The sequence below is a fragment of the Urocitellus parryii genome, chromosome 7 (genome assembly GCF_045843805.1).
Source record: "Urocitellus parryii isolate mUroPar1 chromosome 7, mUroPar1.hap1, whole genome shotgun sequence".
NCBI lineage: Eukaryota > Metazoa > Chordata > Mammalia > Rodentia > Sciuridae > Urocitellus > Urocitellus parryii.
In genome coordinates this window covers 61,681,356-61,696,976 of record NC_135537.1, presented here as the reverse complement: position 1 = coordinate 61,696,976, position 15,621 = coordinate 61,681,356, and the positions used below count along the sequence as shown (strand labels likewise).

The window sequence follows — 15,621 nt, the reverse complement described above, 5'->3', positions numbered from 1 at the left end:
GGGCAAGTCATTTAACCTCTCTGGATTTTACTCATGTATTCACACATATTTATTGCAATAAATACTCGACATTTCCCCACCTCATCCCTCAGTTTCTTCTCCCATAGACTGAGTCTTCTTAATAGCGCTGTAGCTCTAACATGTATCATTGAATCATAATTACTGCTTAATGGGGGAATTATTTCATAAAAAGGAAAATTATGGCTACTTTTGAAGGATCACATGAATTTGGTTTGGATTATTGAAAAAAAATTTGGTTTGGACTAGGAAGACAGCAGTTACAATTCCATGAAGCTAGCCTAAGCTTCACCAAGAAGAGCCAGAAGTCTACAGCACCTAGAACTGAGCCTGAAAATGCAGCAGGAAAATAAATAAATAAATAAATAAAACCTGGGAAAGGTTCAAGGGTGGGTGAAACTGACTAATAAAGTATCTCCTAGTGGAGGTGGGAAACCTGTCACTGAGAATGAATACAGGGCTGTTGCCAGTTCAGAACAGCCACAATTCCACTTTCAGATGGATCTTACTAGATTGGTGAAATGACTTGAGAACATTGGTTGAAAATGATATTATAACTGTGAGGGGGAAAAAAAAAAAGTGTGACCGGGTTACGTATTTGACCTTCACAGTATTTCCATGTCACAGTAACATTTGCACACAGGTAATTTTTAAGCATCTGACACTATGTGGGATTCTTTTTAATGAAACAGTAAGATAAATCACTAATTGGGAGTTCATAACCCACTTCAATCTAATGTATGAAATATGATATGTCAAGAGCTTTGTAATGTTGTGAACCAATAAATAAAATAATAAAATAATAAAAAAAAGATAAATCACTAATTTATTTTTTCAGTTCCAACATGTAATTTTAACCATATAATCATTCACTCCTTCACTCCTGCTCCTTTCCCAAAGTTTTCTTTTTTTCTCTCTTGAGAACACTCTACCTACCTGAGTTCCCTAAGTCCCCTCAGAATGAAAAAAAAAAAAAAAACTGAGCTGTGTCTATAAGCACCATGAAATAGTCCCTATTATTTTAAGTTTTAAAGTGCTGGAGAAACATTAAGTGAAATCCACCATACTCCTCTTACACGACGCATTTGACCTCTAGATAACGCTAAGCGCTTCATCCCCCAATGCTTTTAATTCTAATCCTTGCCGAGACAAAATTCATTGCTTGAATTACAAGAGTGAGTCTCATTAAGGCTAAAAAAGCAGTGACCCAGATAGCATAATGGATTAATACAGTGACCTTGCAAATTTCAGAGCTTTACTTTCAAATCTGACTGTGCAGTCAAATCATTTCAATAGTCAATTAATCAATTGCTTAATACCAGTCAGTAGGCATTCTAAGTCTGGTAGTTAGGAGACCATTTTGGTCAGTGTTATTCTATAAAGAATTAAACTGAAAACAATGGTATGCTTATTAACTCTCAAAACCTTTCTCCAGTGATCAGAATTTTTCAAATAGCATTGAGTGAATTGCTGTGATGCCATAATCAGTAACAATTGTATAATTTGGACAGACATTCTCATAAGCTCCAACATCCTGAAACTTAAATTGTAATCATATACACATATTAATGATATGTGTTTACATGGCATTAATGCAAAAAGATTGTAAAGTCTAATAAAAGTAATGTTGACTGAATTATCAGATTCTTATCTGGCTTATTTGTTTTCTGTGGTGTGGAGCCTTGTGCACACTAGGCAAGCACTTTCCCCAACCTCATGTTCTTTAAGGTCACATATTGTCAAGATTATTGTGCCACAAAGACAATTAATGTGTGTATAGATCAACAGGACATCCTGGAATCTACAGAATTTATCTATTTATTTTGGGGAGAAGGGGCCATAAACATAATTCTGAAATTTATTTATTTATTTATTTATTTATTTATTTATTTATTTATTTATTTATTTATTTATTTATTTTAGATGCAAGATATTCGGAACCCAGAAGGAACTCAGTATAGCTCCCATCCTCAGATGGCAGCCATGAGACCCAGGGGTCAGCCGGCAGACATCAGGCAGCAGGCAGGAATGATGCAGCATGGTCAGTTGACTACCATCAACCAATCCCAACTGAGTGCTCAGCTTGGTTTGAACATGGGAGGAAGCAATGTTCCCCACAACTCACCCTCTCCACCAGGGAGCAAATCTGCCACTCCTTCACCATCCAGTTCAGTGCATGAAGATGAAGGCGATGAGACCTCTAAGGTATGAACAGGTTATTTTTAAGGTCCATGGTTACTTTTAGTACCCATTTTGTCATCTTCTTTGACCTCTGGGTGGCACAAGTCTCTATCCTTTAAATGAGAAATTTTGGTGGAGACATATACTTGGTTAATGAAGCATGAGGTTTCAAACCAAATGGCTTAAACTATGTGCCTGGCCAATTACACTTGCAGGTTCCTAATTACCCTTTCAATACAGATGTATTAAGCATAAAAGTCGCTCCCACCCATGAAAAGCACTAGTCTGCATAATAAGGCAGAATAAGTCTTACAGGACTCAACTTCCAAATTCAAGCCTAATTTATACTTGTTCAGTAGCATCTATTTCAACATAACTATTTTATCTTAAGAAGGCAACAGCCCTGCAGGGGTAAAAAAGGCTATGTGACTGTGAGTGTGTGTGTGTGTGTGTGTGTGTGTGTGTGTGTGTATTATAATATGGTTAGTTGAAACCCTTAAGATCACCTGACCCAACCATTTCATATTGAGGACAAGGAAAGAAAGGGCCAGGTGTAAGAGATGGGTTCTTTTAAAAAGAGATGCCTGAACATTTTGTGCTATATCTTTTGTAATCCGCATTCCAATATGGTTACCTCTGTATGTCCAACATCAGTGGTATCATTCTTTTCAAGTTATCTAGATAGGAAAATGGGTTAAGACCATAGGTGCAGAAGGTAATTAGTTCTCTAGATAGTTATCTAGATAGGAAAATGGGTTAAGACCTTAGGTGCAGAAGGTAATTAGTTCTCTAAAATACTATAGGCAACTTTTTTGAATGACTGCATGAAAACATGTTTTCACCTGAAAACACCAAAATAATATTTTTATTGCCTTAATCATCAGACAAGCATCCCAAATTCACCCCCATGAGAAGGACTTTTGTGCCTAGTTACTGTGAAAAAAAAAAACACTATTAAATAAGCATTGTGTGTTCCTCCTCTTTGTTTCCTTAGAAATCTTACTAATAGTCATTAGTGTCAGCCTCTCTATTCTCTTTTCACCTTTGTGAGAATTTTATTTTTGGTAAATGAAACTGTCAACCTGATGCCAAAGGTAACCTTATGGGACTCTGAGATATATGGTTAATTTCTAATAGCTACACTAATCTTTTAAAGGTCCAGGTGAATCACAATTCATAGATTTCTTTAGCCTGATGACAAGACTGCAATAATGACTGTATTTTCTTGTGTTCTGTTTTCTTGGTACTCTGGCATTTAGGACTTAATCCTGGGGAGACTACCCCTTGCATGGCTAGCTAATTCCTGGAGGTAGCAGATGACACCCCGGGAAGCCCCCTTTTGTTATACAGAGCAACCTACCTAGAGCCCACTTTCTTACCATCTTCTTTAACACACTCTCACAAGTCTGTATTACCCCTGCTCTCTGTCACCCCAGGGTCAGGCATCTGACAACTGGGGACCATCCCTCCAGCTCAGAACCTGCCCAAACTATTCAAGCTATCAATCCTAAACTTACTCAGCACTCCTGTCCTGCTTCCCTATTCCTTCCCACAAAATTGCCAACAGATTTTCTGGACCATGCTCTGCCCTGGTCTCCTTTCTACCTCCTGATTGCCCTGAGTGCTTCCCCGCGTGGCCCTGTGTAGCAGGCCGTCTCCTCATTCAGAGTGATCTATGAGTCTAAACTTCTTTCTTCATGACTATCAGTTCTGTTTTGCCATCTTCCCATACCTGATTCAAACACATCCCAGGATGAATACGAGAACAGCTGTACAACCATGTGTTGCCAATGTCAATTGCCCCCTCACTCTGGGACTCTCCCTTTTGTCAGTGGGACAGTCACTCATGACTACGGTGAAAAGACAGAAGGCCAGTTGCTATTAATAATAATGTATGGGTTAGTGGAAGCCTAGACTTTAGCTGACCCTTTAGAAGGCAAAATCATTTTCTTCAGAAAATATGGATTATTCTAATGTGAATCCTTGAACCTAAAAGTAAATAATATCAAGAATTTGTGGCCAGTGTTGTAAATATTGGGTTATGCATCAATGATTCAAGTCAATTTCTTAAACAAAGGTGGCATGTTGTGTATTATAAGGAAAAAAAAATAATGTTCTGCTCATAGTAAGGATCAATTTGTGCATCTGGATTGTATCTTTATCAGTATTCCTTGCTGATATTCCGGGAAATTAAATGTAAAATCAGTAGCTCTTCTGAAGGTAAAGTTTATTCCTAATTGTTCTTAATTACAAGAGCCTTTTCCACACCCTTCAATTTATAGGAGTCCATGAATGAGTAGAAACCTGAGATTCATAGAATTTATGTTCTCAGATTCTGCCATTTGCTATTAACCCCTTATATCCACATTCCATACTTTTGTTAAGGCATGAATTTATACTTTATAAGTTTCCAAGCTGGTGTGAAATTTTTCCAGTAGAGTACCTACTCAATTGCTAAATATCCACATCTCAAAATAATGCATATTTCTTTATTGGTGATTGTACAATATAATTCATATGCTATAGGTGCAGATCTAGAGATGGATTTGTTCAGGTTTAAGGATGGATTCTAGAGATTGTACCTGTTAGAAACAGATTTTTGTCTACACAGACATGCGTAAGGTCCTGTCTAGTTTAAGTATATTTTCTATCTCAAGAAAAGTCACCACCCCTTTCCAGCTGTATGCAATCTTCTTCACTTTCCCTTCCATTCAAAATCCTTCTACCCATTTATTCAATTTATATTTATTAAATTGCTAGAAAAATTCTTTGATGAAAATGCTCAAGCCTTTTTTTTATCACAATTAAGGATTAAAGTGAATTTTCCTTTGTATATAGGTAGAATTTATGTGGAATGTTGTATTGCAACGGCTCCAGTTAGATTTAAAACAGCATTAAGTCAAAAAGATCATTTAAATCATTTCAAACAAGCAAACCAAAAAGGAATATTGAGTTCCACATCAGAAAAAAAAAAAAGCAGCTTTTAAAGCTTCCCTCTTAACACTTTGTGCTCTCTTTAAGCAATTACATATTGATTCCAGTTTATCTAATTGAACAATTAAACGAAATAAGTCTGTTTTGACAGGGAGAAATATTGTAAATACACCAGTAGAATTAATTATCACCTTATAAACACTACCCATGGTTTTGATTACTCTGAAGCTGTGTTGGCAGCTTTAAGTCATAAATGAGACATACAGGAAAGCATCAAAGCAATATAAACTTAGGCAGCTTGTGGTTCTAAGCCTGTAATCCAGTACTTGTAATTTAACAGACACTTTAAGACACTTAAAAGTATCTGGCATTACAAGAATATTTTTGGCAGTTTTCCTTTAAGGAATTTATGGGCTAAGAGTCACAGTATATATATATTTTTTATCCTTTTACTTTCAGTTTTTCTGTTGAAATTATCCTTATGTCTTATATGTGTCTCATGTAAGTAGCTTATAATGAGATGATCTTTTGCTTTCACATGAAGCATTTGCAGCATTTTTATTAATATAAGTACTAAAATATTGGGGTTTATCTATCCATCTAAGTGTGATACTTTTGATTTTCTCCCAAACTGTTCAATTTCTTTTTCTTTGTTCTTATTTTCTTCATTCCATTATTTTTTTCTTATAGGATTGATTTTTTTTTTACTTCCTTTTCTCTTTCAGTAGCTTTCCCTAACATACAATCATGGAAAAGTCTAAAATTGATCAATATCTTTACCCACTTCCTTAGATTTACTCCAAACATCTTCTTTCCTATTTATATTGGAAAAACTTGTTCATTTTCAAGGTAATTTGGTTGTGTCCTCTAATTTAATAAACTCCATAAAACATTTAAGTTATTTTATGTGCTCTTTTATCCTCCAGACTTAAATACATATTTTTTCACCTGACATCACTGAAAGGATCACTGTTAGAATTTCTCACCTTATCCTTCACAATTATTCTCTTCTACATTTGCTACTTTCTTGTCTGCTGTGTTATATTCTAATTCATTTATATTTCTTTATCAGATCATACTTTCATGTCTTTTTTCAGCTGTATCTAATCAAAATGAAATTCAAAATTATCTATTAATATTCAAATTTCAAATATATATCTCAAATATATTCTCAAATCTGGATGTTTTTATAGTTGCTTGTTCTTTACTCAGATTTTAACTCTTTTATTCATACAAACAAGTTAAATACATTTGTTGTATACCCTCTCTTTGCTAATTCCAGTACATGAAATCTTTTGTGGACTGATTGTATTTTAATAGCCTATTTTGTTTCATTTTTCTTTTTATTCTTTATTTATAATCAATAGTAATAACAATAATAATAATAATAATAGGGCTGGGGATGTGGCTCAAGCTGTAACTCGCTCGCCTGGCATGCGTGGGGCGCTGGGTTCGATCCTCAGCACCACATAAAAATAAAATAAAGATGTTGTGTGCACCGAAAAACTAAAAAATAAATATTAAAAAACTCTCTCTCTCTCTCTTAAAAAAAATAATAATAATTTGCTTGTGGAATGAAAGCTGATATTTATTTAAACTTTAAAAGAATTCTTTTAGATCTGGCTTGAAGCCAGCATCTTCAAAATGCTGATGGAGAATAATAATTGAATCTAGAAATTGTATACCCAGCAAAAGTACTTTTTAAGGTAAACATTCCCAACAGACTCTCAAAAATGAATTCTTTCATTATCTTCAAAGATGATTTGTAGTTGTTTTTGCCTGAAATCTTGGACCATTATAATCTAGAACCACACTTTAGATTTTCGGATGACCCACATGGTAATGCTTTTGTTTTTGAATTTTAGCAAGAGATTTTTCCACCTCTTAGTATCAGGATTCTAGGACAATCATCCTTATAGGTCCTAAGATGACCCTTCCATGGAAAATTACATTCCTCTATCCTTGCATTGAGAGTCTCTTTTACATCCTGACTTTAATAGAACCCTCTTATAAACATACTACCTTGGTGAACCATGGACTTTGTCTTCTATCGGCTGTACCCTTTAATCCATTGCAGCTGGTTCCATAAAAATCTTCAGGATGAGAGCTGACGTCAGTATTCTACTTACTTCTCTGGGTTTCTTCTTTCACCAATTTTTTTTGCCTTCAAGAGTCTTACTGATTTCTTAATTTATCCGTGTATGTGCTCTGACAAACTAGACAGAAACAAAAAGTTTTTATTCTCAAAGCAAATAAGACAAATCACTGCAGCAGAAATTAAATAAGCCTTTATTGGTAAATAACAGGTATTTACTACTGTTCCACTGTCAAGAAGACTCCTGTAGTAAAGTAAAAATGATAGTTTTCTATAATCATCAAGGAAATGAAGCTGTTTTAAAACCAAATGTCCTGTCACTTTATTTAGTGATGGCACAAAATACTTAAAATTGGTACTTGAAAGCCTAGTATTTTCTACATCAAACTGTATTTATTATACAATTGTTCAATACCTCAAATGATGTAATATATATGATATTTTTAAAGAATTCCTTAGACTCCAGCAAACAGATGTTCCTCTTTTTTGATTGTTTGTCTGTACTAGGAATTGAATGCAGGGTGCTCTACCTCTGAGCTGCATCCCTAGCACATACCCCTTTTTAAATTTTATCTTGAGACAGAGTCACGTTAAATTGCTGAGGCTAGCCTCATACTTGCAATCCCTCTGCCTCATCCTCCTCGGTCGCTGGGGTTACATATATTTACCCCCACCCCTGGCTGTCATTTACCCTACAAAAGAAAAAGTATCCCATTTGTTAGACCTGAGCCTAACAAATTCATTCAGGAAAAAATGATAAAATTCAAACAGCCAATATCTGATTCCAAATTATTTTTACTAAGATCTATTTAAATAATTGAAATTATGCTAGGATAGAGTATTTTCAGGGAGCATGTATTCTTAGGCATGTCTTAGATGACTGAGCATATTTGATTAATTCATGGAATAAAAAGAAAGTGAGACTTAGCCACCTGGCATTTAATTCAGTAGGACCCTACCTCAACAGCTTGCATTCTTTATAAAGCAGGAGAAACCCTCAATCCAAAATAGGAAAAAAATAAACATATCACCCTACTCAGACAAATTTTAAAAAGATCAAGTGGCTCCAATAAAATTGACAAATATAACTAGTAGGTGTATATAATTACAACTAACCTTTTTTTTTTTCTCATTTTAAAATGATTTCTCTGGACAGTAGCCCAAACTTTCTATTCCACATGAGGCCAACTGAGTGCCTTTGCTAAACCTGTCCAAAAATAATACTAAGCTGTGTATGGCAGAACCAAGGATCCTTAAAAATGAATTTGTGTTACAAACTCTGATACTAACACAACGCGCCACAGTTGTGACTCATTTCAAAAGTAAAGCCCTTCATGTGTGTTTGATGTTTTGAGTCATTGAATGTTCTGTTATTATTAATGGTACTAATAAACCCAATTGTAAAATGAAAGAAGTGCTACAGCCTTGCTGATTTCACAGTAACTAGATGACTTCTTTCCGTGCTTATTTGAATTCATTCTCATAAGGGGATTTTAGATAGCACAGTTCAGAAAGAAAAGAATGAATTTAAGCAGCAAAATTTTCACTTAGAGAAACAGTACCATCACCAAAAAGTGCTGTGATGTGCCCTGTTTCTATGGAGAAGATTTTATAATATTTACTTTATATGATAAGAGTTATAAGTGGAGTTCTATGTTGTTTGTTCAGCCTATTATGCAGATGGTGCTTGATTAAAATCTATTTTAAACTACAGCGATTACTGCAAGATAGTGTGCATTAAACAGCTCTCCCAGCTCCATTAAAGGCTTTGGGACCATGGCAGTTTATTTTAAATATGCTTATAGACGTTTCTAACTTCTCCAGGGACGTTTTAGAATCAGTGATTCTCTTTCCTTAATAATATTTTTGGGGTACTGGGGATCAAACCCAGGGCTTTGTGCATGCTAGACAAGTGCTCAACCACTGAGCTACACAGCCCCGTTTCCTTGATAATATTAAGATCATGTGCTCTGAATTCTTAAGAAGTATTATTTAAGCAATACTGTTAGTATATACTTTTTAAAAATATTATCATTTCCTTGTGATATATAAGTTAAATGTATCCCTTTAATTCAGCAATAAGACATGACAGGAGGTGAATTACCAGAAGCCTAAGGATACCTCTAGGTATTTGAGAGACATATCAAGGTCTTTGAGCAAGTTACATGAAGCATATGCATCTGGGGAAAGTTTATGCATGATTTCATCTATAAGTATTAGTTTTGTATTTGTGTAAGCATTTATTTATTCATTAGTGCTTTAACTGAATGGGAAATAAGTCTGTGGGTAATCAGAACAACATTTAGGGCTTTAGATCAGCCATGTTTTAGTAGCTATGACTTTTTTTTTAAGAGAGAGAGAGAGAGAGAATTTTAACATTTATTTTTTAGTTTTCGGTGGACACAACATCTTTGTATGTGGTGCTGAGGATCTAACCTGGGCCGCACGCATGCCAGGCGAGCGCACCACCGCTTGAGCCACATCCCCAGCCCAGTTGTTGCTATGACTTTTATACAGTTTTTGTATGCATTTCACATTTTCTTTGCCTTGTAATTCTAAGCTTTTGCTCAGTGCTAAAAATTACAAGAGCAAAAATATATGATGATCCACTATATTACAGCATTGTACTATTTCCATGAAGGATGCAGCAATGATTAAGACTTACTTTGTGCTTCCCCTCGTGAGGAGATTTTATTTTTTTTTATAAGGTTTCTCCTATATTCTAAAGATCATGATGTTGAAATTGACTCTCCGGTCATAAAAGCCCAGTAACTTTAAAAATATTGTACTCTAGAACTGCCTTGTATACAGTGTTGTACTGTGCAATACATAAGTCACTAGTTGTCTATAAATGCTTGCATTTAAATTTAATTCGTTACAATTCAGTTCTAAAATTTTGATTCCTCAATTGCGCTAACCACATTATAAGTGGTCTATACCCACATATGGCTAGTGGTTACCCTTTTGGACAGTGTAGAGAACAATTCTGTAATTCCAGAAAGTTCTCTGAGACATTGCTATTCTGCACTATGGAAATCAGAACTTCTTAGAAACTTGAGATAAAATTGTGAGCTTGTATCCATCAGTGCGAGAATTTAGGATCCAGATAGTACTCAAACTTCAGGTCCAGAGATATATTATAAATCCATTTAGCTAGTTTTTCTACCACAATCATATTCATCATCATTGTGTTCATCCCAAATAATCTATGGTCAAAAGAGCCAGGTATTTTTCAAAATGCAATCCATTACTGGCATATGAGTGCATCCAAATTATAGCAACATTTCTTTTTTCAAGAAAGCTTTGCATATGAGCAATGACCATGTTCTTTTCACATAATTAACAAAACTACCTCCAGAAAGTAGGTTTTATAAACTCCCAGCTTGTTACATAGAATCTAAAGTGGCAGATCATTTCTGCTCCTTTCCGATGCAATAAAAGTGTAAAAATTAAAAAAAAAAAAAAAACAGATCAAGGGGCAAAAAGAATTAGCAAGCACTATCCTTGTATTCAGATATCAAAGACATCAAACCACAGAGTGAATTTCCATTCCATTTATTATATCCTAAAAAGCAAAGCTATTGTGCATGCCCAGTAAGCCTTGATAGAAGAACATCGAGCAATATAATGAATAATTCTCTCCAAAGCACATTTTATTTTTATGAAAAGAGAGATCTTTCATACATAGCTTTTTTCCTAGCTTATCTAAGTTTTCTGTGGAAATTGGGCATTATCTTAAATAAATCATAGGTGGGTTCTATTAAGTTCAATTCTATGAGTGGTCAGAATATTATGATCCAAAAATATAGCTTTGATAATCTACTTTAATTATTGAAGGAAAAACAATGAGTCTGGAATAATGAATCTGGAATATATTAGGTCTGTCCTTTAGATTGATCTTTCCAGATGCCAATTCTGTTCCATAATTTATAATTTAGACCAAGGTTACTATGCATATATATATATATAGGCAAAGCATAGTATGTTGTCAACTGAAAGCAGATCCATATGCTTTTACCCATGGCAAAGACAAAGATGATGTGTTGTTATGAAACTGTTGGGTAGTCTGGCTTTAATGGAGGTGACAGCCTGCTCTACAGCTTAGTGCCTCTCAAATACCCAATCAGATAGACAATTGAAACTTCAGAGTTACATCCCATAATACATAAATGATGTTTTCTGAGCCTTCAAAATGTGGAGGCAGAAGTCATGACTTCTATTAAACAAAGCTCTGAGACTGAGAAAAACTGTACCCTGCTAACCCTACAAGACAAGCCAGGAAATTCTAGGAAAACCTTCCAGACAGCTGACCAAATAGGTTGGTTGCATGAAGTTAAATTTAGAGTTTTCTATAGGGTTGCTATACATTGCCTCAAAATGATAATTTGTGATTTTGACACACTTAATATTTGAATTTCTTACTGGCAGTAACAAGTTCTCCTGCTTCATCAGGTTTTGCCTACAAAGTAGAGCCCTGTGTCAAACACAAGAGGATAACTGTTTGAATACCAGTTTAATGAGGAAATGAGCATTAATACCTGTGGTCCAAACACAATTTTAGATAATAGAGGAGGGAAAAATAATTTGGGGAAATCCTTTAATGATAACATTTACAGTGCATGTTAGGAGATTTATCTCTGTGATTCATATTTGATTATTTTGCAAAAAGATTGATATAAACTTCAGTCATGGAGATTTCAATGTGTCTGATCATTAATTTTTTTAATTAAAGTTTAAAATGAGTCTAGGTAATTTTCAACATGGATAAGAATTCACTTATCTCTGCACTTTTATTCCCTTTTCCTAACTATCCCTGATCTTTGATGAAATATGCCCTCTAATTTCATGATCACTTACTGAGGTATAATTGACAAATAAAATTGTGTATAATTAAAGAATACAACATGATGATTTGATACACATGTACATTGTGAAATGATCACAATTAAGTTAATTACCTCATCTACCCCCTCACATGGTCACCTTTTTGGTTGTTTTCTATTAGTTGTTTTTTGTTTGTTTGGTTGGTTGGTTTTTTGTTTGTGTGTGTGTGTGTGTGTGTGTGTGTGTGTGTTGCTAGGAATTGAACCCAGGCCTTGTGCATATGAGGCAAGCACTCTACCAACTGAGCCATATCCCCAGCCCTATTTTTTCTTTTTATTAACAATGCTTAAGGTCCACCAGTTTACTTGTCAAGTATACAATACAGTATTGTTAACTATAGTCCTGATGCTGCTAAATCCTCAGAAGTTAATCATCTTGTAACTAACTGAAAGTTTGTACCCTTCAACCACTCCATGTTTAATATTCTTCACTGTGGACCTTGCTGACTTATTTTTCTTTTCAGTAAGTGATTATGAATGTAAAACCGCCAGGTTTAAAAAATTGGAAAATTATTTAAAAATTAGAGAAAAATTACAAAGACACATCCTATAACCAAGGAAATTACTATAATTATGTCAAATACTTTTTAAATCTATGCATGTTTTCTCTTTCACTGCATATTGCTTATTGCCCTCAAGTGCTCAAATAAATTTGAGAAGTTTAATCTCCTGTAACAGAAACCATTTGTGCTTTCATTCATTCATTCTTCCAATTATGCTATGATTTTGTGATTTTATATTTGCTATTATTATAGTACATGTTAAACAGTTTCTGCATTTTAGGAATGATTATAAGGTCAGTGAGCAAAACTAGACCTGGATCTTGACTTCATAGTGCAGGGGAAGAAGATCATCTAACAGCCACACACAGATTATTGTATACGTTTGATACATACTATGAATAGAACTATATAGAACTAACTGAGTGAATAAGAGCTCAACTTGAATTTGAGATATCTTTGAGATTTGTGAATACACATGCCCAACAATCACTGTTTCTATGCATGTAAAACTCAGGGAAAACATGAACTTAACAATTATCCAGTCACAAATGGCAGTGTAAACCCATCATACTTATGAGATTACTTCAGTACAAACTCATAGAAGAAGGGAATTTACAGGAAAAAAAAAAACAATCAGCAATACTACTATATAATGGCCACTTGGAGAAAAATGAGCCAAAAAAAAAAAAAAAAACATGATTCTTAACCAAACAAGGCCAGCAAAATAGGAGTGAAACCCATGGAGGGTGGTATTATGGAACTCTTGGAAGACAGGGTCTTTCCGGTGAGAATCAGGTAAGGTTGGTGCTAAAAAGTCCTTTGGATTTAGCAATGTGGCGGGAAGCACACTCAAGCAATCAGCAGAGGCTGCATACAGCCAACACAGGCTACCACTTGGGGGAGTTTACTTGAGGAGAAAGATATGACTATATGTAACCTTGGGGCACAGGGAAAGTTTTCTTGTTTATTTGTTTGTTTTTTTTCTCTCAAGGTAGTTAAATGTCAATTAGGAGAGTGAAGAAGAACAGTTGAGAGTGTGTGAGACTAGTCTCCAACCCTTTGACATCTGATTACCCATATAAAGTTAAGACCTGGGCATTGGGTATTTATCAAAAGCTTTCTAGGTGATTTCAGTGTGCAGATATACTTGAGAATCTCCATTCTGTGTCACATAGGTCTGTGTGTTTAATTTAGAGCCAGCACACCCATTTGTCCTATATCAGCTCAGCCCTATCATTCTAGTCCTCTGATAGGCTTCCATGAGTGCCAACAATTTCACAGGACCACCTCTCAGATCCATCCTGGGGAATCTATCATCTAGAGTTAATCTACATTAGCTTGTCAACTCGGTTCAGAGCATCCTGTCCCCAAGGGGCTCTTTGATCTGCTTCAGTGGATAATTTCAGAATATTAATCTTTTAAATATATTTCTCCATAAAGACAGAGAACTCATTTAGCTTCCTTCCTATCTCTGTTTGAATTTGGGCATATCTTTCAAACTGAACATAAGGTATGCAACATGGGGGTCATCTCTTTCCATTCAGTGAATTATTTTTAAATCTTCTAAGGTATCATAATTAATATTTGAATGTCTTTAACATTTTTTAAAATATATAACTAGATGCTACCTCATGATCATAAAATGGTACTGCTGCTATTTTACAGAAGAAGAAACAGGGCCCAGAACAACTAACTTAATGAAAAGAACACAGCTAAAAATAATAAGTAAAAGGAGGGCGTGAAGCTAGATCTGCTGATGTAGCCACAGGTTTCTCAGTAGATCATTCCTATGCAATGGTGGCAATTATTTTATACAAATGCCCCACCCACCAAGTTATGTGGATCAAATATATATTACATTATGTCTGCAAAGAGGAGAAAAGTGAAAACTACCACAACAGTGGACAATGGAGTTATCCGCCATGACAATGGCCACTCAGTCAGGAAATAGTGCACATGGGACTTACATTGGTGGAAGTGGCATGTGGAAAAGGATTCTTCATTTACAGGACTAGTATGTACTCTATTGACTCATATAATTTTATCAATGGAAAGAAATCATAGCCTGAATTCGTGATTTCATAGAATTGGTTGAAATGAGATCACATATAGTCAAGTAAAAAAAGATGATATTCAGACATAAGTGTCTTAAACACATCAAGAGTGGTTCCCCACCACCACCATTTTATCAGAATAGCAATTAAAATTATCCAAATAGTCATACTTGAAACAATGGGGAGAACATGGAATCTATTTTTAAATGGAGTAAAAAGTTGTCCTATAAATCTCTGAAATCTTGTTTTTAGAGGTACATTCTTCAATATGGTAGCCATTAGCTATTTGAATTTGAATAAGGCTAAAATTTAGTTCCATATTTCCTGAAGCCATATTTTAAGCGTTCGTTGGCTTCCTATGGCTTGTGTCTATTGCATAGGATAATGCAGATTATAGAACTTCTCCATAATTGCATGGATCTAGGGTCAAAATTATGCCATTCTTTACACTATGAGCATTGCTAGGTTTTCCCAGCAGCATTCCATAGACCTAAGTGTAAAGTGAAAAACCATTTGACTTTACTTACTTGACATGTTGCCGTTATGGTTTTAAAATAATGATGAAGATAAGAATGAACTCTCCAGAAGCAAGTTAGATTGCTCATGCAATCACATCACTACAAAAGAAATTTGCTACTGCCACTGTTACAGTGAAAGAGAAGAAGAAAAAGAGTTAGGTATAATACTTAATTGTGGAGCAATATTGTAAAAAATATTATTATTATTATTATTATTATTATTATTATTATTATTTTACAGTACCAAGGATTGAACTTAGGTCTTATCACATGCTAGTTAAAACTGACCTATACCCCTAGCCATTTGTTTTATTTTGAGACAGGGTCTCACTAAGTTGCCAAGTTTGGCCTTGAATTTGCCATCCTCCTGCCTCAGTTTTTGGAATAGATGGAATTACAGGGATGTGCCTTCACATTCATCATTAAAGTTTTTTA

At 34.8% G+C, this 15,621-nt stretch overlaps 1 protein-coding gene across 1 annotated transcript in view; it reads left to right on the top strand.

Annotated features, from left to right (window-relative positions):
• Positions 1–15,621, top strand: part of Tox (thymocyte selection associated high mobility group box) — a 297,744-nt gene that overhangs the window by 251,235 nt on the left and 30,888 nt on the right. Inside the window, exon 4 of the mRNA XM_026390809.2 lies at positions 1,942–2,223. Within this exon, the coding sequence (XP_026246594.1) occupies positions 1,942–2,223 (282 nt within the window). The remainder of the gene's footprint in view (positions 1–1,941; positions 2,224–15,621) is intronic.